The 22,846-nt window shown below is 45.9% G+C and overlaps 1 protein-coding gene across 2 annotated transcripts in view; it reads left to right on the top strand.

Moving 5' to 3' along the window:
- Nucleotides 1-22,846, top strand: part of LOC106602627 (spectrin beta chain, erythrocytic) — a 52,659-nt gene that overhangs the window by 25,174 nt on the left and 4,639 nt on the right. For both annotated transcript variants that reach the window (XM_014195386.2, XM_014195383.2), the window contains exons 10-38: nt 343-460; nt 713-871; nt 1,095-1,397; nt 2,512-2,662; nt 3,127-3,266; nt 3,511-3,714; nt 3,872-4,147; nt 4,417-4,667; nt 4,913-5,050; nt 5,195-5,552; nt 5,695-5,889; nt 6,174-6,380; nt 10,259-10,461; nt 11,550-11,640; nt 12,069-12,215; nt 12,762-13,025; nt 13,178-13,405; nt 13,555-13,767; nt 13,971-14,138; nt 14,449-14,579; nt 14,888-15,092; nt 15,492-15,715; nt 15,965-16,115; nt 18,780-19,024; nt 19,399-19,537; nt 19,794-19,878; nt 20,021-20,217; nt 20,368-20,517; nt 20,711-20,991. In XM_014195386.2, coding sequence (XP_014050861.1) covers nt 343-460; nt 713-871; nt 1,095-1,397; nt 2,512-2,662; nt 3,127-3,266; nt 3,511-3,714; nt 3,872-4,147; nt 4,417-4,667; nt 4,913-5,050; nt 5,195-5,552; nt 5,695-5,889; nt 6,174-6,380; nt 10,259-10,461; nt 11,550-11,640; nt 12,069-12,215; nt 12,762-13,025; nt 13,178-13,405; nt 13,555-13,767; nt 13,971-14,138; nt 14,449-14,579; nt 14,888-15,092; nt 15,492-15,715; nt 15,965-16,115; nt 18,780-19,024; nt 19,399-19,537; nt 19,794-19,878; nt 20,021-20,217; nt 20,368-20,517; nt 20,711-20,991 — 5,622 coding nt within the window. The remainder of the gene's footprint in view (nt 1-342; nt 461-712; nt 872-1,094; nt 1,398-2,511; nt 2,663-3,126; nt 3,267-3,510; nt 3,715-3,871; nt 4,148-4,416; nt 4,668-4,912; nt 5,051-5,194; nt 5,553-5,694; nt 5,890-6,173; nt 6,381-10,258; nt 10,462-11,549; nt 11,641-12,068; nt 12,216-12,761; nt 13,026-13,177; nt 13,406-13,554; nt 13,768-13,970; nt 14,139-14,448; nt 14,580-14,887; nt 15,093-15,491; nt 15,716-15,964; nt 16,116-18,779; nt 19,025-19,398; nt 19,538-19,793; nt 19,879-20,020; nt 20,218-20,367; nt 20,518-20,710; nt 20,992-22,846) is intronic.

Here is a 22,846-nt window from a genome sequence, read left to right as displayed (position 1 = left end):
GCGAAACTGGGAATTTGGGGAACATTTCCGCAAATTTGTAACACGAGTTATAGCATGTCTGAGCATTGTTCTCATTGTATATCATCACCCATCTTTTTTTTTAAAGACATCTGGTCAGCAGTGGAGGCTGCTGAAGGGAGGATGGCTCATAATAATGGCTGGAACGCAGCAAATGGAGTGGCATCAAACACATTGAAAACACGTTTGATAACATTCAACTTGTTCCGCTCCAGCCATTACCACAAGCCCGTCTTCCCCAATTAAGGTGCCACCAACTTCCTGTGCTGGTCAACAAGTTCTGGTTCTGACACATTGTTTATTGTTTTGTCTGTGATGTACAAGGTTCCAGGAGAAAGGTTACCTTGAGATGCTGTTGTTCACAATCCAGAGCCGTATGAGAGCCAACAACCAGAGGGTCTACACCCCCAAGGACGGGGCTCTAGTGGCTGATATCAACAGGGTAAGAGACCTGATTTTTCAGTAATACTGAAACAAAGAGTGTAAGTTTAATTTAGTCGGCTGGTTCCGTACTTACTGACGCTATTTTGAGTCTGCCGGGATTCAGGAATGGAGGAGACACATTTAGTAACTTCAGTAATGGGTCATTTATTAATCCACAAAGACACAAGCACAAAGACAGAATAATTACCTATTATAGCAAAATCCTACGGTAGCCCTCCGGCACTTTAAACAACCATGTTGTCCTCTGCAGGCCTGGGAGCGCCTGGAACGGGAGGAGCATGAGAGGGAGCGTGTCCTGAGAGACGAGCTGATTCGTCAGGAGAAGCTGGAGCAGATGGCCAGACGCTTTGACAGGAAAGCTGCCATGAGAGAGACCTGGCTACTGGAGAACCAGAGACTGGTGGCACAGGTAATAATATGTCCACTTGGACAGCACCCCTGCACACATATAGTCCATAACAAAACAGACATGAGCTGAGATAAGGCGACCGAAAATCATTCATTGATATCAGTGGAATAATTGAGTGAAAACTTGCACAGATCTCAAGTCAGAACACCCTCCTGCTCCAAATAGACATACTCAACAGTTTAACCCCTCCACCTCTGAAACATCCCTCACCTTCCCCCTTCAGGACAACTTTGGCTACGACCTGCCGGCGGTGGAAGCGGCGAAAAAGAAGCACGACGCCATCGAGACGGACATCGCTGCCTACGAGGAACGCATCCAGGGCATAGTGGCGATCTCGAAAGAGCTGCAGTCTGAGCGCTACCATGACGCCAAGCGCATCGACGTGCGCAAGGAAAACATCCTGAGGCTAAGGGACTACCTACTGGAACTACTGAATGCTCGCAGGGCACGCCTGGACAAGAACCTCACCCTGCAGAGGATCTTCCAGGAGATGTTGTACATTATCAACTGGATCGATGAGATGAAGGTGGATTATTAATAATAGGGTCATAGAAATGATCTGTCGAAGGTGACTTGCAGAATGTTAGATATTGACAGGGGTATAGAACGTATTGTATTTACTATACCAAGCCCCTGCTGCAATCCAACCTACAACCCTTGTGTTACTTGCTAGCTAACCCACTGAGCCATTGGAACCAGACACAGCATAGGCCAGGGGTCGGCAACAGGTGGTCCGTGGGCCAAAATACCTTTTTGGGACCCCCAAAGTTTTTAGTATATATATATAGAGAGACAGAGAGACAGAGACAGAGAGAGAGAGACAGAGACAGAGTGAGAGAGACAGTGAGAGAGAGAGAATGAGAGAGAGAGAATGAGAGAGAAAGAAGAGAGAGAGAGAGAGAGAGAGAGAGAGAGAGAGAGAGTCAAAGTAAAAAAAAGACTGGAAAATCCCCAGGAATTCAGCCAAATGTGTATAATTTAGGAAATCTGTTCCCAATTATTGCCACAAATAAAAAAAGAAACATGTCTCAATGTAATCAAGGTATGAAATTATTGTTATTTTCAAATACAATCTCTTTGGGGCTTAGTTTGGGTCAATTTGCAGTGTACAAATTATTATAATGATCCGGCCCCCCGACCATCCGCTCCGACGAAAATTGGCCCGCGACTGAATCTAGTTGCCTACCACTGTCATAGGCCATGTGCAGAATCTATAAATTATGAATCTGAAAAAGCCATGTTTGGTAAAGGTTAGAATCTATATTCATACAGAAGAATATGTTAGCTTTCTCCCTGCTATAGCTATAGATGTAAGATTTTCATTTAATCTCTTTTGTTGCTGAGAATTTTCCTGCACCAGGAAATGCAGATGAGCTTCATGATGTACATAAATTCACTGAAAACCCACACTAACACATGGTTATATTAACAGTATTGCACTTTAGCCTAACCACCTATCAAGCATCATTAAACGTTCACATCCTGTTTCTACAGTAATATTTTGTTGCGACAAAACTACTGGTCAAATTACGCTCCCACATCTGTATGCCAGAACATTCCTTTGCCATGTTTGATCCCTTCCTTACCACCCCCACCCCTTCCTCTCAACCCTGACCCCTGAACCTGTGGTATGTCCCCAGACTCGGCTGCTGTCTCCTGACTTTGGGAAGCACCTGTTGGAGGTGGAGGACCTGCTCCAGAAGCATGCTCTGGTGGAGGCTGACATCGCAGTGCAGGCAGAGAGAGTTCACAATGCCAATGCAGCTGCTCTCAAGTTTGCCAATGGAGACAGTAAGTGCAGTCGACTTTCCTATTCATTTAATTGTCCCTCCTTAGCAAATTGTTTTGGATTGTACATCCCATCTTACAAAAGAGGGTAACACTTTACATTATCCTTTTTGTGTATACCTAGATGTTAAGTGTAATCCAACAGATACCTTCAGGTAAAGTGTAACCCAAAAGATACCTTCATCCGATGATGTAGATGTCGATTAAGGCAGACCTCCACACCTCTCTGATTCAGAGGGGTTGGGTTAAATGTGGAAGACACATTTCAGTTGAATGCATTCAGTTGTATACCTGACTAGTATCCCCCTTTCCTTTTCTTTCCCTTTCTAAAGTGTAACCCAAACGATACCTTCATGTAAAGTGTAACCCAAAAGATACCTTCATGTAAAGTGTTAACCTATAAGATACAGTACATAATCATGCCAAAACGTAGCTCTTGTTTTTAAACCCCCATCCTCACCTCCCAGGCTACAAGCCCTGTGACCCCCAGGTGATTAAGGACCGGGTGCAACACCTAGACCTGTGTTACCAGGAGCTGTGTGCCCTGGCAGTCCAGCGCCGTGCCCGACTGGAGCAGTCACGACGTCTCTGGTACTTCTTCTGGGAGGTATGTAGGCTACAGAGATAGGCAACTGAAAGGTCTTGCCCTTGAGCAAGGCCCTACTACAGGGGCGACGCACTGCGGCGGACCCTGTCCTCCAACCTCTCCGTGGTTGTTTGTATGTGTGTTTCTCAAGGGATTTTTGTGATAATTGACTATAAAATCTATCTTATTTTTTATGATAAAGAAAAATGCACATTTCAGTGTCTCTGTGATAAATGACTATAAAGTATATCTTATTTTATCTTAGATGGCCGAGCTGGAGAGCTGGATCAAGGAGAAGGAGCACATCTTCTCCTCGCTGGACTACGGCAAGGACCTGACCAGTGTGCTGGCTCTGCAGAGCAAACACAGTGCCTTCGAGGACGAGCTGGGGGCTCGCCGTGCCCACTTGCAGGAGATCATGAAGGAAGGAGACAAGATAATCCAGGCTGGACACTTCGACACACCACAAGTAGATTTTTTTTCCCACGTTGACTGTATTTATTTTGTTTGTAACTGTCTATATCATGTGTTTATACATGATATGTCTTTAAATGTATGCACATGGACACAAATACAATGTGCCCATGGGAACAATAAAGTCATTATTTTGTTTATGTTATCTTAAGGTCGAGGATCGCATGGAGGACGTGAGGAGGCAGTGGCAGCAGTTGGAGGAGCTGGCAGCGTTCAGAAGGCAGAATCTCCAGGACACCCAGAGGTTCTTCCAGTTCCAGGGAGACGCTGATGACCTGAAGGCCTGGCTGCTGGATGCCAAGAGGCAGATGACTAGTGATGAAGTGGGTCATGATGAGTATACCACCCAGAGGCTGCTGAAGAGACACAGAGGCCTAAGGGACGACGTCGCCAAGAACGGAGCCACCATTGACGCTCTGACCAAACAGGTAAATAACTGACTGACCAAATGGCTGGTTCTTGCCTATAAACCTGTTTTACTATACTTTATATAGCTTTACAATTAGGATCTACTAGATTATGTTAGCATTATGATTTAACCGCTAGTTGTCATATATGTGTATATTTGTTGATATTCATCCTGATTAATCTTACTGTTTTTAATGCTGTTTTTATCGTAAGGGCTCTGATGATTTCCCCAGATTTCCCCAATGTATTTATTACATATGGCTAATAAACGTGAACTTTTTATGACCAGGCGGCGGCGCTACCCGAGGAGCTGCGTAACACGCCGGACATCCAGAGACGTCTGAAGGAAATCAGAGACCTATACGTGGAGCTGATGTCCCTGTGCGACCTGCGACAGAAGAAGCTGGATGATGCCATGGCCCTGTACATCATCTTCAGCGAGACAGACGCCTGTGAGCTGTGGATGGGCGAGAAGGAGACCTGGCTGGTAGGGCTGGATGTGCCTGAGAAACTAGAGGATTTGGAGGTGGTGCAGAACAGGTACAAACCACAGATATGATGATATGTCATATTGTTGGGGTACCAGCAATGTTAAACAGTACTTTTACATTTGTATAAATCGGACACCAATCACATCTGTATCAGATCTCTGCAAATGTGAGTGTACCAGTATGCTATGCGGGTTATAGTTGGACTGACTGATGGGGGATTGGTCGCTGCTCTGAATGTAACCTGCTCTGGTGCGTACTGTTTGATTTAGTGCTTACTCATTTTTCTTTTCTCAGGTTGAGTATACTTTCTTCAGACATGGCTAACGTCCAGTCACGGGTTGATGATGTCAACAAAGCAGTGAAGCAGCTTGAGGACAGCAGACACCCTCGTACCAAAGAGGTGAAGGAATGCCAGACGAGACTGAATAAGAGGTGAGACTCATGATGATGTGATGTTCATGTGTCGACGTAATGTATACTCATAGCAAGAAGGACATTTCGTCATTATGATCCACAGTCTACTGTACAGTAGCATTAGTATTAACCCTCTGGTCTGTCTCTTCTCTTCTCTTCCAGGTGGGAGGCCTTCAAGGCCATGCTTGAGGAGAGGAAGCGGAAGGTGGACTCTGCTCTCAGCTACCACAACTATGGCCTGGAGTGTGACGAGACAGAGTCCTGGATTCGAGAGAAAACCCGGGTCATCGAATCCACCCAGGAACTGGGCAACGATCTGAACGCTGTCATGACCATCCAGAGGAAACTCTATGGCATGGAGCGCGACCTGGCCGCCATCGGAGACAAGCTCACCTTCCTGCGGAGTGAGGCAGACCAGCTGGCCAAGGATCACCCGGACAACGCTGCAGACATCCTGGCTAGACGAGCCGAGCTGGACGCAGCCTGGGATAACCTGAAGGCCACCCTGAAGGACCGGGAGGTATGCACGTGCATGCGTGCGTGTGCGTGTGCATCTTTGTGCGTGTGTGTCTGGGTCTATGTCTGTGTCGGGAAACAAGCAGAAAACACATTTTTGTTGTGCACTTCTCCATAACAAATGGACTAATAAAGTTGTATTGTAGGACTCTCTGGGAGAGGTGTCCAAGCTGCAGAACTTCCTGCAGGACATGGATGACTTCCAGTCCTGGCTCTTCAAGACCCAGAAGGCTGTGGCGTCCGAGGATATGCCTGAGACTCTTCCCCAAGCAGAGCAGCTGCTGAGCCTCCATGATGCCGTGCATGATGACATGGGCACACACGAGGAGGACTACTACAAGGTTAGTTTCAAGTTGTAAAGTGTAAAGTTTGTTAAGATTGAAAGTACATTTTACACAAATCCACACCACACAGCTAGAACAGTGGGCATAGTTTTACAAAGAGTTATCAAGGCAGTGACATCCTGTGTGGCTCAGTTAGTAAAATCATGGTGATAGTGATGCCAGGGTCGTGGGTTGGATTCCTGCTGGGGCCACATATACTGAAATGTATACAGTAACTGCACTGTAAGTAGCTTGGATAAAAATGTCTGCTAAGTGGCATATTATGATTACTATTACGTTAGGTGAGGGACATGGGCGTGGCGGTGACCCAGGGCCAGCTGGATGACCCTCAATACCAGGAGTTGGACAAGAGGCTGAAGGGTCTGGACCGTGGCTGGGACGAGCTCCACAAGATGTGGGACAGTAGGAAGGGCTTCCTGGACCAGGGCCTGGGCTTCCAGCAGTTCATGAGGGACGCCAAGCAGGTGGAGACCATCCTCAACAACCAGGTAAGATAAACCAACGTTGTGACACCAGGTTGTTATATTGAAAGAAAGCAATTGTTTTCCTTAACCAGGTTTCCATCCAACCTTTTTATGTGAATAAAGTACAGGCTGTCACAGCCTGATGGAAATAGCACATTTTTCGGTAAACTTTCCAAATGTCGACAAAACAAAATACGCTAGACAACGTGGCATCTTTTGTGTTGGTAAGATTAATTATGTGAGAAATAGCGGTGGAAACACTTTTATGCGCAGGTATTGATAGGGTAGTGCATACGGCCCAGTACATCACTGGGGCCGAGCTCCCTGCCATCCAGGACCTCTACACCAGGCGGTGTCAGAGGAAGGCCCAAAAAATGGTCAATGACTCCAGCCACCCAAGACATAGACTGTTCTCTCTGCTACCACACGGAAAACGGTACCAAACAACAGGACCCTGAATAGCTTCTACCCCCCAAGCCATAAGACTTGTAAACAAGACTGCTAAATACCTGCATTGACCCTTTTTCGTACTAACTCTCTTGCACTGACTCTATGCACACACACTTTACCCACACACTCACACAGTAAGTATTCAGACCCTTTGCTATAAGACTCGAAATTTGAGCTCAGGTGCATCCTGTTTCCATTGATCATCGTTGAGATGTTTCGACAACTTGATTGGAATCCACCTGTGGTAAATTCAATTGATTGGACATGATTTGGAAAGGCACACATCTGTCTATAAAAGGTCCCACAGTTGACAGTGCATGTCAGAGCAAACACCAAGCCATGAGGTCGAAGGAGTTGTCTGTAGAGCTCTGAGACAGGATTGTGTCGAGGCACAGATCTGGGGAAGGGTACTAAAATGTCTGCAGCACTGAAGGTCCACAAGAACATAGTGGCCTCCATCATTCTTAAATGGAAGAAGTTTGGAACCACCAAGACTCTTCCTAGAGCTGGCCGCAATCAGGGGAGAAGGGCCTTGGTCAGGGAGGTGACCAAGAACCCGATGGTCACTCTGACAGAGCTCCAGAGTTCCTCTGTGGAGATTGGAAAACCTTGAAGCATGTTGGCAGCATCATGCTGTGGGGATGTTTTTCAGCGGCAGGGACTTGGAGACTAGTCAGGATCAAGGGAAAGATGAATGGAGCAAAATACAGAGAGATCCTTGATGAAAACTTGCACCAGAGTGCCCAGGACCTCAGACTGGGGCGAAGGTTCCCCTTCCAACAGGACAACGACCCTAAGCACTCAGCCAAGACAATGCAGAAGTGGCTTCAGGACAAGTCTCTGAATGTTCTTGCGTAGCCCAGCCAGAGCCCGGACTTGAACACTATCGAACATCTCTGGGGAGAGCTGAAAATAGCTGTGCAGTAACACTCCCCATCCAACCTGACAGCGCTTGAGAGGATCTGCAGAGAAGAATGGGAGAAACTCCCCAAATACAGGTGTGCCAAGCTAGCAGCTTGACTCGATGTAATCGCTGCCAAAGGCGCTTCAACAAAGTACTGAGTAAAGGGTCTGAATACTTATGTAAATGTGATGTTTAAGTTTTTTATTTTTACGAAATTTGCCAAAATTTCTAAAAACATGTTTTTGTTTTGTCATTATGGGGTATTGTGTGTAGATTGATGCTGGGAAAAAACTATTCAATCCGTTTTGGAATAAGGCTGTAACGTAACAAAATGTGGAAAAAGTAAAGGGGTCTGAATACTTTCCGAATGCGTTGTATAGTCATGTTACTTTTACTCTTTATTTGTATTCGTTATTCACTGTGTATTTATTCCTCGTGTCACTATTTATATTTTTTTATTGTGTCTTTTACTCTGCATTGTTTGAAATGGACCGGTGATTAAGAATTTGATTTGAATTTGAATTTGATTTGAATAACATGGCAAGCGATGCCATGTTGTGTTGTCCTCCCAATACGATTTGGGAAAGCACGCAGTTTATTAGGCTACAGATTAAATACGTTTTGAACTTCACAGGGTGGTGAATGTGCAAGGTGACGATAATACAAAAGTATATGTCATTTAGCAGACGCTTTTATCTTAAGCGACTTACAGTATTATGTGCATATGAGCATGATGCTCCTTTCCAATAAATATCGAGAGTCTTATTCTGGTGACATGATGATCGATGCTTGGTTGCCGTTTGACAAATTTTGTCTATAATAATCTCATCATGTAGGCTATACCCGCATATATAAAAGAAATATGTGACGTAAGTAGAGTTGAAAATGTGATGGAAACCCATTTAAGTTTTAATTTTTATTCGGTACATGGCAATTGAACTGCAAAAGTTATTTTTATGTGCACTACGTCATCACGCACAGCCTTTTTTGTCCACAACAAGTCAATTTAATTGAATTGGTTTCCTATTTCGCAACAAAGCATCCTTCACTCATGCTGCCAAACATACCCTCGTAAAACTGACCATCCTACCGATCCTCGACTTCGGCGATGTCATTTACAAAATAGCCTCCAATACCCTACTCAATAAACTGGATGCAGTCTATCACAGTGCCATCCGTTTTGTCTCCAAAGCCCCATATACTACCCACCACTGCGACCTGTACGCTCTCGTTGGCTGGCCCTCGCTTCATACTCGTCGCCAAACCCACTGGCTCCAGGTCATCTACAAGACCCTGCTAGGTAAAGTCCCCCCTTATCTCCGCTCACTGGTCACCATAGCAGCACCCACATGTAGCACGTGGTCCAGCAGGTATATCTCTCTGGTCACCCCCAAAGCCAATTCCTCCTTTGGCCGTCTCTCCTTCCAGTTCTCTGCTGCCAATGACTGGAACGAACTACAAAAATCTCTGAAACTGGAAACACTTATCTCCCTCACTAGCTTTAAACACCAGCTGTCAGAGCAGCTCACAGATCACTGCACCTGTACATAGCCCATCTATAATTTAGCCCAAACAACTACCTCTTCTCCTACTGTATTTATTTATTTTGCTCCTTTGCACTCCATTATTTCTATTTCTACTTTGCACTTTCTTCCACTACAAATCTACCATTCCAGTGTTTTACTTGCTATATTGTATTTACTTTGCCACCATGGCCTTTTTTTTGCCTTTACCTCCCTTATCTCACCTCATTTGCTCACATTGTATATAGACTTATTTTTCTACTCTATTATTGACTGTATGTTTGTTTTACTCCATGTGTAACTCTGTTGTTGTATGTGTCGAACTGCTTTGCTTTATCTTGGCCAGGTCGCAATTGTAAATGAGAACTTGTTCTCCACTTGCCTACATGGTTAAATAAAGGTGAAATAAAATAAATAAAATTTGATGGAAATACATCTCTGGTGGGAAAATACGCATATTGTTTTATGTGGATTATCGAATATTCGCATGAAAATCTGTCGCCAATTGGATGGAAACCTTGCTAATTACTTACTTAGCGAAATATAGGTTTACATAAGAAGATAAACAAATAATATTGTGATTTTCCCTTTACTACAGTATAGCATTTCCCTGTTGTCTTTGCATTGTGTTTTTATTGTGGGATTTACTGTGAATGCTGGAGTGAGTATGATTTTCGATGTATTCATTACACATGGCAAATAAAGTGAACATTTAAACATGGAATATGAATAGAGTTAAAAACCCAATGAAAATCGGAAACTGTAAAGCAGAAAGTGAACTATTTGACGGTTGCTGAGCTATGTTTGTGACTGTGGAGAGTCAATAATAAAGTGAAAACTTGAAACGTGGAATGTGAATAGAGCTAAAAACCTCATGGAAATCGAAAAACTGTAAAGCAGAAAGTGAACAATTTGAAAGGTGCTGTGATGTGACTGTGGTGGGTCAAGAGTACATTGATGTAGTTTATCTTCTGTTAGTCAGCACCTAACGTAATGGTTGTGGATTCTTTTCTTCTTTACTTCAGGAGTACACTCTGGCCCACACGGACAAGCCTGACACCCTGGATGGAGCAGAGCAGGCCCTGAAGAAGCACGAGGACTTCGTCTGCACCATGGACGCCAACATAGAGAGGATCGCCAGCATGCTGGAGGGGGGACAGAAATTGGTTGACAGGGGGAACCTCTACTCCCCCAGGGTCCAAGATAAGATGGACCTAATCCATGACAGGTTAGTCTTGGATCTTTTTCTGGTCTAATAGTTGCGTAATTAAAATGAAAAACAAAAACACCACCCAAAAGACATCAGCTTTCTTTGAGAAGACGTAAAAAACATCTTCGTTTATGAACTATAAATGAATACAAATGGCTCTCTTTTATTCAATTAATTCTAATGTCAGCCATGGGTTTATAAGAGGATCTGTCTGTACATATTGTAATGAACTTCCACATTATCTGACCTATTGACCTTTACTTGTTTTGTCTGTTCCCTCAGTAGTGAGCGTTAATCACGTACTGTAGTCCAGCTAGCTATTATCCTGCCACTTTGAGGAGCATGAAACACATAGGGTGTGTCCCAAATGGCACCCCCATTCCCTTCACAGTGCAGTACTTCCTACATAGAGCCCGATGTGTCCTGGCTAAAACTCACGCACTATAAAGAGAATGGGTTGCCATTTGGGACGTAGACATACCGTTCAGTAGTTCAGCTTGCTATTAGCCTGCCGTTCTGAGTCAGCTAGGTCAGCAATACATAATTAGTGTTAACATTGTTCTAGTGGAGCGGGGGAGAGGCGAGGGAGGGAGGGAGCTCCTTCTCCCATTAACACACGCCATTATCATCCCATCCGGCTTCACTCTACTCTGCTGGGAGGGAGACGGTTGGAGGGCGCCGGGTGCCTGCTATGATGGGTATTGATCGCAGAGAGAGTGTTCTTCAACCCAGAGGAGGTAGTGATAGCTATACTGAGAGATCAGGAGGGGTGGGGGGGCTGTGGAAGCAAGGTCATTAGTAAAGACTCTTTTACTGTGTGACGCTGGGGCTGGAACTGGAACGGTTCAGTAGAGGAGATTGCATGTGTTGTTTACACCCTACCATCAGTCTCTGTTGTCGGGACCTGGGTCATGTTCATTAGGCACCAAACGGAGAAAGATGGACTGAAACAGGGAGGGACTCGAATAAGAGATGCTCGTTTTAGTTGTCTGTTGCAAAATGTTTTCAAACATTTTTCGTTGCGGGCCCTAATGAACACGACCTTGGCGATATGGGACTGAGTCTAACGTGTTGTTCTGTTGTGTCTGTGTGTTTTCGATCTGCAGGTACCACAAGAACAAAGGCAAAGCCAACAAGGTTACAGGGGTACTCAAGGATAACCGTGATCTTCAACACTTCCTGCAAAACACACAGGATGTAAGATATTTGATTCATTTTTTGGTAACACGATACAGTAAATGTGTTCCTGTCTTACTTCTTACTACTGTTCTTGTCTGTGCTGACTCTGTGTTGATCTTCGTCTCTCTGTCCTCCACCTCGCCACTCCCTCTCTCTATCCTCTCCACTCCCTCGTTCCATCGTCTCCCTCTCCACTCCCTCTCCCCATCCTTTCTGTCTCCACTCCCTCGTTCCATCCTCTCCCTCTCCACTCCCTCTCCCTCTCCCTCTCCCCATCCTCTCCGTCTCCACTCCCTCTCCCCATCCTCCCAACTATCCTTTCTCAATCCGCCTCTCATCTCCATCTCCCCACCCCTCCATCCTCTCCTCTCCCCCTCTCAATCCCTCTGTCCATCTTCCTCCTCTCCCCCTCCTCTCCATACCCTCTGTCCTCTCCCTCTCTCCAGCTCACTCTGTGGATAAACGAGAAGATGTTGACGGCTCAGGATGTGTCGTATGACGGGGACAGGAACATTCACACCAAGTGGAAGAAGCATCAGGCCTTCATGGCTGAGCTGTCCTCCAACAAAGACTGGCTGAACAAAATAGACCTGGTGTGTGTGCGTGGATGCGTGCGTGTGTGTGTGTGCAAGGTGCAAAGTGACATAGCTACACTGAGCTGTCAGAGCCTGAACGCTCGCTCCACTACAGTATCAGTTTCTATGTGTCCTTGTGGTCACATCCTTGCTATATGCCACATGGTGTAATAAGTAAGAATATTGTCCATGTGACGTTTTAACATCATCCCTGCTCTTCGCAAAGGCATCTAGCTTAACTGGCTTCTGTTTCTGTTCACTTAACATTATGATTTTGGATTGAAATAATAATATACACAGTAAGTCGCCTTGCCCTGAGCCAGAATGTCCCAAAAGGCATGATCTTCTGTTTGTGGATCGTGAGGCAGCTTAATGTACAAGTACACCCACTGGACATGACACTAGTCTATCCCAGTAATCATATAGCCTACTTGAATTATTTCTGGTGTACATCCCACCCATATTACTTATCATACATGTGCCACAGACGCTGATGGATTATATAACAAGTATGAACGTTTCTCCTGTGACCTTTCTAACACCGTCCCTTCTTGTCATCCACAGGAGGGTCAGGAGCTGATGGATGCCAAACCTGAGTTCGAGCCCATCGTGACAGAGCGTCTGGCGAAGCTGCATGAGCTGTGGGACAAGCTAGAGTCCACTGCCGAGGACAAGGCCCGTCTGCTGTTTGATGCTAACCGCTCCGAGCTTTTTGACCAGAGTCTGGCCGACATAAAGAAGTGGCTGGCTGAGCTTCAGAAGGAGCTACAGGGAGACGATGAGGTCAAGGACCTCACAAACGCTAACATCCTGCTCAAGAAGCACCAGGTGTGTGTGTGGAGGGGTGTGTCTGTCTAATGTTCCTCCCCCAGTTTCGGAGTTTGATCGAACAATAACACTCTAGACTCCTGACCATAAGCCGGGGGGTTCGGCTTCCGCCCAGCCACTACTTTAACCCCCCCCCCCCCCGCCCCTTCTAGCAAACAGAGAACCAGGTGCGTGGCCGTGCGCGGGAGCTGGAAGAGCTCCAGAAGGCTGTCGAGAAGCACGGAGGCTTAGCCGGGAGCAGGGAGGACCAGCTTGAGACTGAGCAGCAAGCTATCCAGATGGACTTCCAGCAGCTCCTCAACCCCCTGTCCCAGCGCAGGGGCAAGCTGGAGGCAGCCAAAGCCGTGCACCAGTTCTACAGGGACCTGGCTGATGAAATTGTGAGGATGCCTTTCAGCTTATTATCAGCACCATTACAGCGTTGTTGTTTCCATCTGAAACGTGTCAGAATGCTTCCTCAGAGAAATGCTGACATGAACACTATGTGTTTCACTGTTCTGTTCTCTCTCTTTTTCTCTCTCTATCATAGCTCTGGGTCGAGGAGAGGTTGCCCCTTGCGATGTCAGATGAACATGGCAACAATCTCCAAGTGGTCCAAATGCTTTTGAAGAAGAACCAGACGTTACAGAGAGAGATCGAGGGACACCAGCCCCGGGTGGATGAGGTGTTGGAGCGTGGCCGGAGGATGGCGTCGGCCGCGACAGAGGCGGGCGGGCCGGAGGCTGAGCGTATTGGACAGCAGGTGTGCACATGCTCACGATTGCACGTGCACACGCCAGTACACACTTCTTGTTTTCTACCCAGTGTCCCTTCTCCTCACCCTCTGTTCCTTCCACCTCTTCCCATTTTCGCTTGTTTTCAACGGTTTGTTTTTTAAATTGTTTGTTACTGATACTGTTTTTGTTATATATTGTGTCCCTGAAAAGCACTATATTCTGATTCCAGGTGAAGGAGCTGGAGGAGGTGTGGTCTCGGATGCAGGATGAGATGGCTAAGAGGAGAGACAGGCTGAACGGATCTAACCTGGCCCAACAGTACTATAACGATGCTGATGAAGCTGAGGCCTGGATAGGAGAGGAGGAGCTCTACATGATCACTGATGAGAAAGCCAAGGTAAGGAGGTGAGGGGAGGAGAGGAAAGGGGAGGAGAGATGAGGTATGAATAGAAGAGCAGGAACTCTACATGATTGCTGATGAGAAGGCCAAGGCATTGTGCTCCAAATATATTTACAACTATCAAGTTGATCTTATGGACTGTCGGTCCTTGCAACCATAACTCCACTGGTGAATCGAGTGTGGTGACACTTATCCAATCCCATCCACCATAGTAAACCAAGCGGTGGGGCTGCTGTTTGGCTGAACAAACATATAAAAGATTGTGGCTTTAAAGTGTTCATTTCTCCCCCCCTCCACCTCTCTTAAGGACGAGCGGGGTGCCATGTTGATGTTGAAGCGTCACCTGATCATGAAGGAGGCTGTAGATGACTACTCAGACTCCATCCAGAAGCTGGCTGACCGCGCACAGAAGATGCTCAACGAGGACCACCCTGATGGGTGAGTGGAACCTAGATATTTAGGGTTCAGTCAGCTTACCTTGGGAACTACAGTATAGCTATCACTACCTCCTCTGTAGGCCTCAGACTATGCAAGACTATGTTGCATACATGTGGAGAATCCTCCTTTTTAGGATTGGTCTCTTGTTCCTCACTGTGTAACAGGATTGAGAGTGATGGGTGTGGTTACGATTGGGTCCCTTACCATACAAAGATCAGACAGCTATGATACATGTTGATGCATGATGATGACTTGTCTCATCTTGTCAGTCACTCGCTTTTTCTCTCCCTCTCCCTCCCTCCCGATAGTGAGTCTGTCATCCGTCGTCAGGGCCAGGTAGATAAGCAGTACGCTGGTCTGAAGGACCTGGCAGAGGACCGCAGGAGGAAGCTGGACCATGTCTATCATCACTTCCTGCTGAGTCGAGAGGTGGAGGATCTGGAGCACTTGATCGCTGAGAGGGATGTGGTGGCCTCCTCCCAGGAGATGGGACAGGACCTGGACCATGTCACGGTGAGGGTGGAATACATACTAAATACAGAGGGCAGGGATTCTCAGCCAGGGATTCTTAGCCAGGGATTCTCAGCCAGGGATTCTTAGCCAGGGATTCTCAGCCAGGGATTCTCAGCCAGGGATTCTCAGCCTAGGACCTCTGGAGGGTTTCTATGAGCTTCTATGGGGTTCTTGGAAAAGCGACGGTGGAAACGAACGAGTTAATGGAACGTTCTAGGTGGCTGAAGGGATAGAAAATGGTCCAAGCACGAATGTGAAGTCACACCTTGTATTGGTTCTCTCTGTAATGTTCTGTATTCTTATGGAGTATATCCAAGGTTGAGAGCTCTTATGATTGAGCACTTGTATTTTTAAAACAATTTCCTTTTTCATTTCCCTCCCCAAATCTAAACCGTCCAGCTCCTGAGGGACAAGTTCCGTGACTTTGCCCGGGAGACAGGGACGGTGGGGCAGGAGCGTGTGGACTATGTGAATCAGACCATAGACGAACTGATTGAGGCGGGCCACACAGAGGCTTCTGCCATGGCCGAGTGGAAGGACAGCGTCAATGAGAGCTGGGCTGACCTGCTGGAACTCATAGACACCCGCGCTCAGCTCCTACAAGCCTCATATGACCTGCTCAAGTGAGTCTGGACACAACTGGTTGGCAAATAGTCCATTAATGCCACTAACAGTTTTTGGCTTTGTATGCCTAGGCTCAAAAACACAAGACAAACACAAGACAATAATTGGTCATTTTTTCAGACAGTGAAGACGTTTCATTTTTCCTTTCATAGACGGTTGAGATCTGACTTCTGACAGATTACAGTTGTATACTACAGTGGTGGTACAGTGAGTGCTCAGCTGTAACAGAATGCCCTGGTGGTTCTCAGGTACTTCGATGATGGGAAGGAGCTGGTGGCTCAGATCCAGGAGAAACATAATGAGATTCCTGCTGACCTGGGAGAAGACTTCAGCAAGGCAGATACCTTCCACAGGATGCACGCCGCCTTCGAGAGGGACATCAGCGCCCTGGGAAAACAGGTACACCTTAACCCCTTACTACCTGGGAAGCCTGGAGTTTAGTTCAGAGGTTGACAGGAGAGGCAGCGTTAAGATATTAAGAGGTGTTATGCTGATTTAGAGATGGCAATAGTGTACAGCCATGTACATTTCAAGTTATATCAAGGTGAGTAGTTGTAAGACAGCATTTGTTTTTGTATACCTTGTTGGCCTCCCTGTAACAACACATTGCAATAACACTGAACGCCAGTCGTGATTGGAGTCGCTCGAATCCGTCTCGAAGGACCATAAAGAAAATATGGGAAATGGGATTGAAAGGATTCTACATCGAGGGTGTCGTGGTTCATTTCTATATTATCAAATGAGGAAAGACAAACTCATCACGCAAGTCAGAGTTATACTTAAACTAAATCTTTATTCACTTATTAATAAGGAAAGCATGTCACACCACACACACAAGTGAATGATGTGAGTGCTCTGCAGTTACGATGGCTGGTTGACGAATCACTCTTAGATGATTAATTGAGAGCCCAGACACAAAGGATACAAAGATCTTTTGTACTTTGATTTGTTTTGAGATTTGGTTGTTTATCTACCTTAGTTGAATGCACTGACTATAAGTTACTCTGGAGAAGAGTGTCTGCTAAATGAGCAAAATGTAAATGTTTATGTAAAAAGAAACAATTGCAAAGCACACTGGGTATTCGTTTTGGCCTTGTTTCGTGGGGAGGAGCTCATTAGAATAATTCCCTGCAAGTGTTCATTTTTATATTTACATATTGGTAATTTACCAGACACTTTTATCACACCGTAATACCATCAGACTTCTGGTACCAATGCAGGGTAAAAGGGGGCCAACAAATTGTGAACCACTATAAAAAAAATGGTATAGAAAAGTATTTGGTATTTTACAAAATAAAAATACAGATCTAAAAAATATTGTATCTTGTTACAAAATACATTGAATTGTAGTTCAGGCCAGTGAAATACAAATTGAAATACATATTTCAAAAACATGTAACTGCTTATCTGTGTCCAGAGCCATATACACCCTGGACAATAGAAGTGCACTATATAGGTACTTGAACGTTGGGCCTTTGCGTTATGTAAGTGTACCTGAAGCTCTTGCACAGATAGGCCGGAGAGTTTCAGCGGTGGTACTCTCTCGTTCAAGGTGCTCTCCCTCTCTGTCACCTTGTTGCTTTGCTCCTGAACCAGCAAGACCCCAGCTTTCTTCAGTAGTTTTTGCTGTAAGGAAACATGACTGAACAACTTAATGATAACACAGTACAATTCATAGTTTAAATGATGTACAAAATAGTCTGTTTCAAGTGTTTTTGAACTTGTATTTGCAGTGGGGGAGGAGGGTGTTTGGTCCCCTGCTGATTTTGTGCGTTTGCCCACTGGCGGAGAGGTGATCGGTCTATGGTTTTGATGGTGGGTTTGTTTGAACGGTGGGGGACAGAATAACAACGGGAAGGTCCAGACAAACGCATGTCAAAAAATTTTGTGGATTGATTTGCATTTTGATGGAGGGGAATGGGTATTTGACCCCCTCTTAATCAGAAAGATTTCTGTCTCCCAGGTGTCTTTTGTATGGGTAGCGAGCTGAGATTAGGAGCACAGTCTTAAAGGGGGTGCTCCTGATCTCAGTTTGTTGCCTGTATAAAAGACACCTGTCCACAGAAGCAATCAATCAATCAGATTCCAAACTCTCCACCATGGCCAAGACCAAAGAGCTATTCAAGGATGTCAGGGACAAGATTGTAGACCTACACAAGGCTGGAATGGGCTGCAAGACCATCGCCAAGCAGCTTGGTGAGAAGGTGACAACAGTTGGTGCGATTATTCGCAAATGGAAGAAACACAAAATAACTGTCAATCTCCCTCGGCCTGGGGCTCCATGCAAGATCTCACCTTGTGGAGTTGCAATGATCATGAGAACGGTGAGGAATCAGCCCAGAACTACAGGGGAGGATCTTGTCAATGATCTCAAGGCAGCTGTAGCTCAGTTGGTAGAGCATGGTGTTTGCAATGCCAGGGTTGTGGGTTTGATTCCCACGGGGGGCCAGCACAGAGAAAAAATATATATATATAAAAAAAAATTATGAAAATGTATGAAATGTATGCATTCACTACTGTAAGTCGCTCTGGATAAGAGCGTCTGCTAAATGACTATAATGTAATAATGTAATGTAATCTTTTAAATGGCAAGATACACCCCCTTAATCTACATGTCAAACAACAGATGTGTGGAATGGGTCACAAGGTTATTATTCATATGAAAGAAATTAATCATCGTAAAGACTGTTCTCATTGTTTGGGAACCAGGGTCTGGCCCCAAAAACAAGGTTCCCCTCATCATTATCCACAACCGAGCCATCTCCACCCTGGTACCTCCCACCAACTCATGCTATGGAATGCGGTCTTTTAGGTTTTATCACCAAAGGCATTGTAAATCCACTGTCAGCATTAAGCCCCCAGAGGCCCAACTCAGAAGACTACGCACAGATGAGAGTGTTCTAAGAACCCTATTCTATTCCATAAAACAACCATTTGTGGCAGTAACAGTATTATAACATCATCTTGTAATTTTGCTCTCACATGGGTTTCTCTCATAGTTACCACCATAGAGATTCTATATCTAAGTTCACCACCTCAACCTCCCTCCTTCTCCCCCACCAGGTGCAGCAATTCCAGGAGACAGCGGTCCGTCTGCATGCCCAGTACGCTGGGGACCAGGCTGTGGAGATCCAGACCCAGGAGAAGGAGGTGGTGGAGGCCTGGAAAGCCTTGCTGGATGCCTGTGACGGCCGCAGGAAACGCCTGGAGGAGACAGCTGATAAGTTCCGCTTCTTCACCATGGTTCGAGACCTCATGGCATGGATGGAGAGCACCATACAACAAATAGAGACACAGGAGAAACCACGGTAATCTCATGTGACAGACTGTTAACATAAATGCTAGCTAGCTAGTGCAGGCGAAACTTGGTTCTGAGTTTAAGGTGAACAGGACAGGGAGGAAAGGGGGTCACATGGCTCTGTTGGTTGGAGCCATATATTTGCAACAACAGCTGTGGGTTTAATTGTCACAAGGTGTATACCACACATACTGAATATATGCAGAGAAAAACATCTTCAAAATGACTAAACAACAGGAAACGGAGGAGAGAGTGGACTGGGGATACGGAGGGGTGAGGGGATGAAGGGAGAAAGGAAGGGTGAGGGATGGAGGAATAGAGGATGGAGAGAGAGAGCGATAAAGCTAGATGATCACATGTTGTTTCTACCTCTCTCTCCCTCAGGGACGTGTCATCAGTCGAGCTGCTGATGAAATACCACCAAGGGATTATGTCAGAGATCGACCAGCGTGGACCCAAATTCTCTGAATGTGAGGAGCACGGCAAAGCTCTGCTGGCTCGCAAACACAAAGACTCTGTTGAGGTGAGGAACACCAGGGCTCTATGTCAATTCTTTGCATCCTATCTCCGTGCCTCTCCCTTCCCTCAGATCTTCTCCTCCAATGTGTTTTGAGATGAAGGCGAGGAGAGCGTATGCAAGCAATCAAGTAAAGTTGAATTGGGGAAGAGCCTGGGGCTACACTAAATTCTTTCAGATATGTGGCTATTTCCTTACCTTGTGACTCTACCTCATTTGAAAACTGAATTCATCTGTTGCTGTCATCCTCATTTTCTGTCAGATAAGTATTAAGCTGAGCCAGCAGAGGGAGAAGAGGAAGGAAATGATGATCAAGTGGGAGGACCGGTGGGACTGGCTCAGGCTCTGTGAGTAAAGCAACAACAACGACCCTCCCTTTTCCACCCCCCTTCCTGATACTGTATTATAGATCCGAGTGAACACAAAAACACAAGGCCTGGGTCCAAATAGCATACTTACACATTTGTCTTCTCTTGTGTTATGTCCCAGTGTTGGAGGTGTGCCAGTTTGCACGGGATGCCTCAGTGGCGGAGTCGTGGCTAGTGGCTCAGGAGCCATATGTGGCCAGCAAGGACTTGGGACAGACGGTAGACGAGGTGGAGAAACTGCTGAAGAGACATGAAGCCTTTGAGAAGTCCACCGCCACCTGGGAGGAGCGCTTCTCAGCACTGGAGAGACTTACTACGGTATATTGTGGATAGGATTGTGTGTGCGTTAGCAGTTTTTTTCTGATGTCCCCATTTTTCATATAAACAAGTGCAGTGTGTGTGTATCTACCCATTACCTCTATTTGTGGGTGAAAATTACTACATTCTATGTCTGTGTCTCTCTCTCAGTTGGAGCTGTTGGAGTTGAGGAAGCAGCAGCAGGAGATGCAGCAGATTGTAACAGAGGAGCAGCAGCGCTCACAGATGGAGAGCAGGAGAGAAGACACAGGGTTCGCCGAGGACTCTTCTCAGCTCTACACCATTGAAGAGCAGACACTGGTTAGTACTGAGCTAATGTATGCTGACAAAATGACCATCTATGACAATATTATTCCCAATCTGTCCTGTTTAGTTATTCTGTCCTTTCTCTCTGTGTATGGATGGTATATAAGAATGTTATATCCTTATGTATGTGTACATTAACATTGATTATACATAAAATATCATATTCCCTCCCTCACTCCTTTCCCAGCCTGCGTCTGGAGCAGTGGTGGAGCCAAGTTCAGGTCAGTTGGAGGGGACAGCAGGTGACTCCACGATGCCCATGCTCTCTGAGATGCAGGGTGCTGGCTTGCATGAGGCTAGCTCTCTGGAGCTGCTGGATGCTTCTGTGTCTGGACAGACCCCCAGAGAGGGGGAGATCAGGGCCACTACCCTGCCCGCTGAACCCCTCAGTGCTAAGGCTGTGCTGCAAGAGGGCATGCTGGGACGCAAACACGACCTGGAGGCTGCTGGGAAGAAGACTTCTAACAGGTAGATACGCAATGATTTGCTTGGAATTCAGGCAGCACATTTTGCCAGTTATATTTTAGGTCACACTTTATTTGGATAGACCAGATTTTCTATCTGTAGATGCTCTACAGAAGGCCATACAATCAACAAACTATCTGCTGATAAGCAACTTCTTGCTAAGGTTATGGTTAGGGTTACGGTTACGTTTTGGGTTAGGATAAGGGTTAAGGTTAGGGTTAGAGCTAGGGTTAGTAGATAGTGGAAAGGTTATTGAGTCTGTAGAGCATCTATAGATGGACTAACCGCATAACGTGTAACATTCTTTTTATAATTTGGGGTAATATAAGAAGGTACCATCGCACTCACTCGACTGAGGGCTACATTTGATCAGATCCGCGCTAGCCAACACCCGCACAAGGGTTGTTTTGGCGGTGTAAGAGGTAGAACTGTGTTAGAACAATCAAATCCACAAGTGGCTCCTTGCTTTAGCTTGTCGCGGACACTGCCATTGGATGCAATGAAACCACCCAACTTTCTAATCGGACAAATCCTACGCAGCCACGTTACAAGTATTCTAATGTCTACACCTCAATTAGACAGATAAACATCCCCCATCCAAATGAACATGAAAACATGCCTTAGAGTAAACTTTCTATTGCCGTTTTGAACATCTAACTTGGTAGTGCTAATAAGGAAGGGAGTGGTTTGTGACATACAAGAGCAGCCACTCATCTACATCTCATTCCAAAATCATGGCCATTAATATGGAGTTGGTCACCCCTTTGCTGCTATAACAGCCTCCACTCTTCTGGGAAGGCTTTCCACTAGATGTTGGAACATTGCTGTGGGGACTTGCTTCCATTCAGCCACAAGAGCGTTAGTGAGGTCGGGCACTGATGTTGGGCGATTAGGCCTGGCTCACGGTCGACGTTCCAAATCATCCAAATGTGTTCAATGGGAGTGAGGTCAGGACTCTGTGCAGGCCTGTGCAGGCCTGTATGGACCTCGCAATCTCTGTATGGAACTTGCACAGGGCATTGTCATGCTGAAACAGGAAAGGGCCTTCCCCAAACTGTTGCCATGAAGTTGGAAGCACAGAATTGTCTAGAATGTCATTGTTTGCCATAGCGTTAAGATTTCCCTTCACTGGAACTAAGGGACCTCCCCAAAACATGAAAAACAGCCCCAGACCATTATTCCTCCTCCACCAAACTTTACAGTTGGCCTTATGCATTGGGGCAGGTAGCATTGTCCTTGCATCCGCCAAACCCAGATTCCTCTGTCGGACTGCCAGATGGTGAAGTGTGATTCATCACTCCAGAGAACGTGTTTTCGCTGCTCCAGAGTCCAATGTCGGCGACCTTTACACCACTCCAGGCGACGCTTAGCATTGCGCATGGTGATCTTAGGTTTGTTTGCAGCTGCTCGGCCATGGAAACCCATTTCATGAAGCTCCCGACAAACAGTTGTTGTGCTGACGTTCCAGGTGCAGTTCGGTAGTGAGACAATTTTTACACGCTACGCGCTTCAGGACTTGCCGATCCCGTTCTGTGAGCTTGTGTAGTCTACCACTTCGCGACTGAGCCGTTGTTGATCCTAGATGTTTCCACTTCACAATAACAACACTTACAGTCGACCAGGGCAGCTCTAGCAGGGCAGAAATTTGTCAAACAAACTTGTTGAAAAGGTGGCATCCTATGACGGTGCCAGGTTGAAAGTCACTGAGCTCTTCAGTAAGGCCATTCTACTGCCAATGTTTGTCTATGGAGATTGCATGTCTGTTTGATCGATTTTAACACCTGTCAGCAATTGGGTGTGGCTGAAATAGCCAAATCCACTAATTTGAAGGGGTGTCCAAATACTTTTGTATGAATAG

This window comes from Salmo salar, chromosome ssa01 (assembly GCF_905237065.1).
Source record: "Salmo salar chromosome ssa01, Ssal_v3.1, whole genome shotgun sequence".
In the NCBI taxonomy this organism is placed as follows: Eukaryota; Metazoa; Chordata; class Actinopteri; order Salmoniformes; family Salmonidae; genus Salmo; species Salmo salar.
The sequence above is the reverse complement of the archived record's forward strand: the minus strand, read 5'-3'. Positions and strand labels throughout refer to the sequence as shown.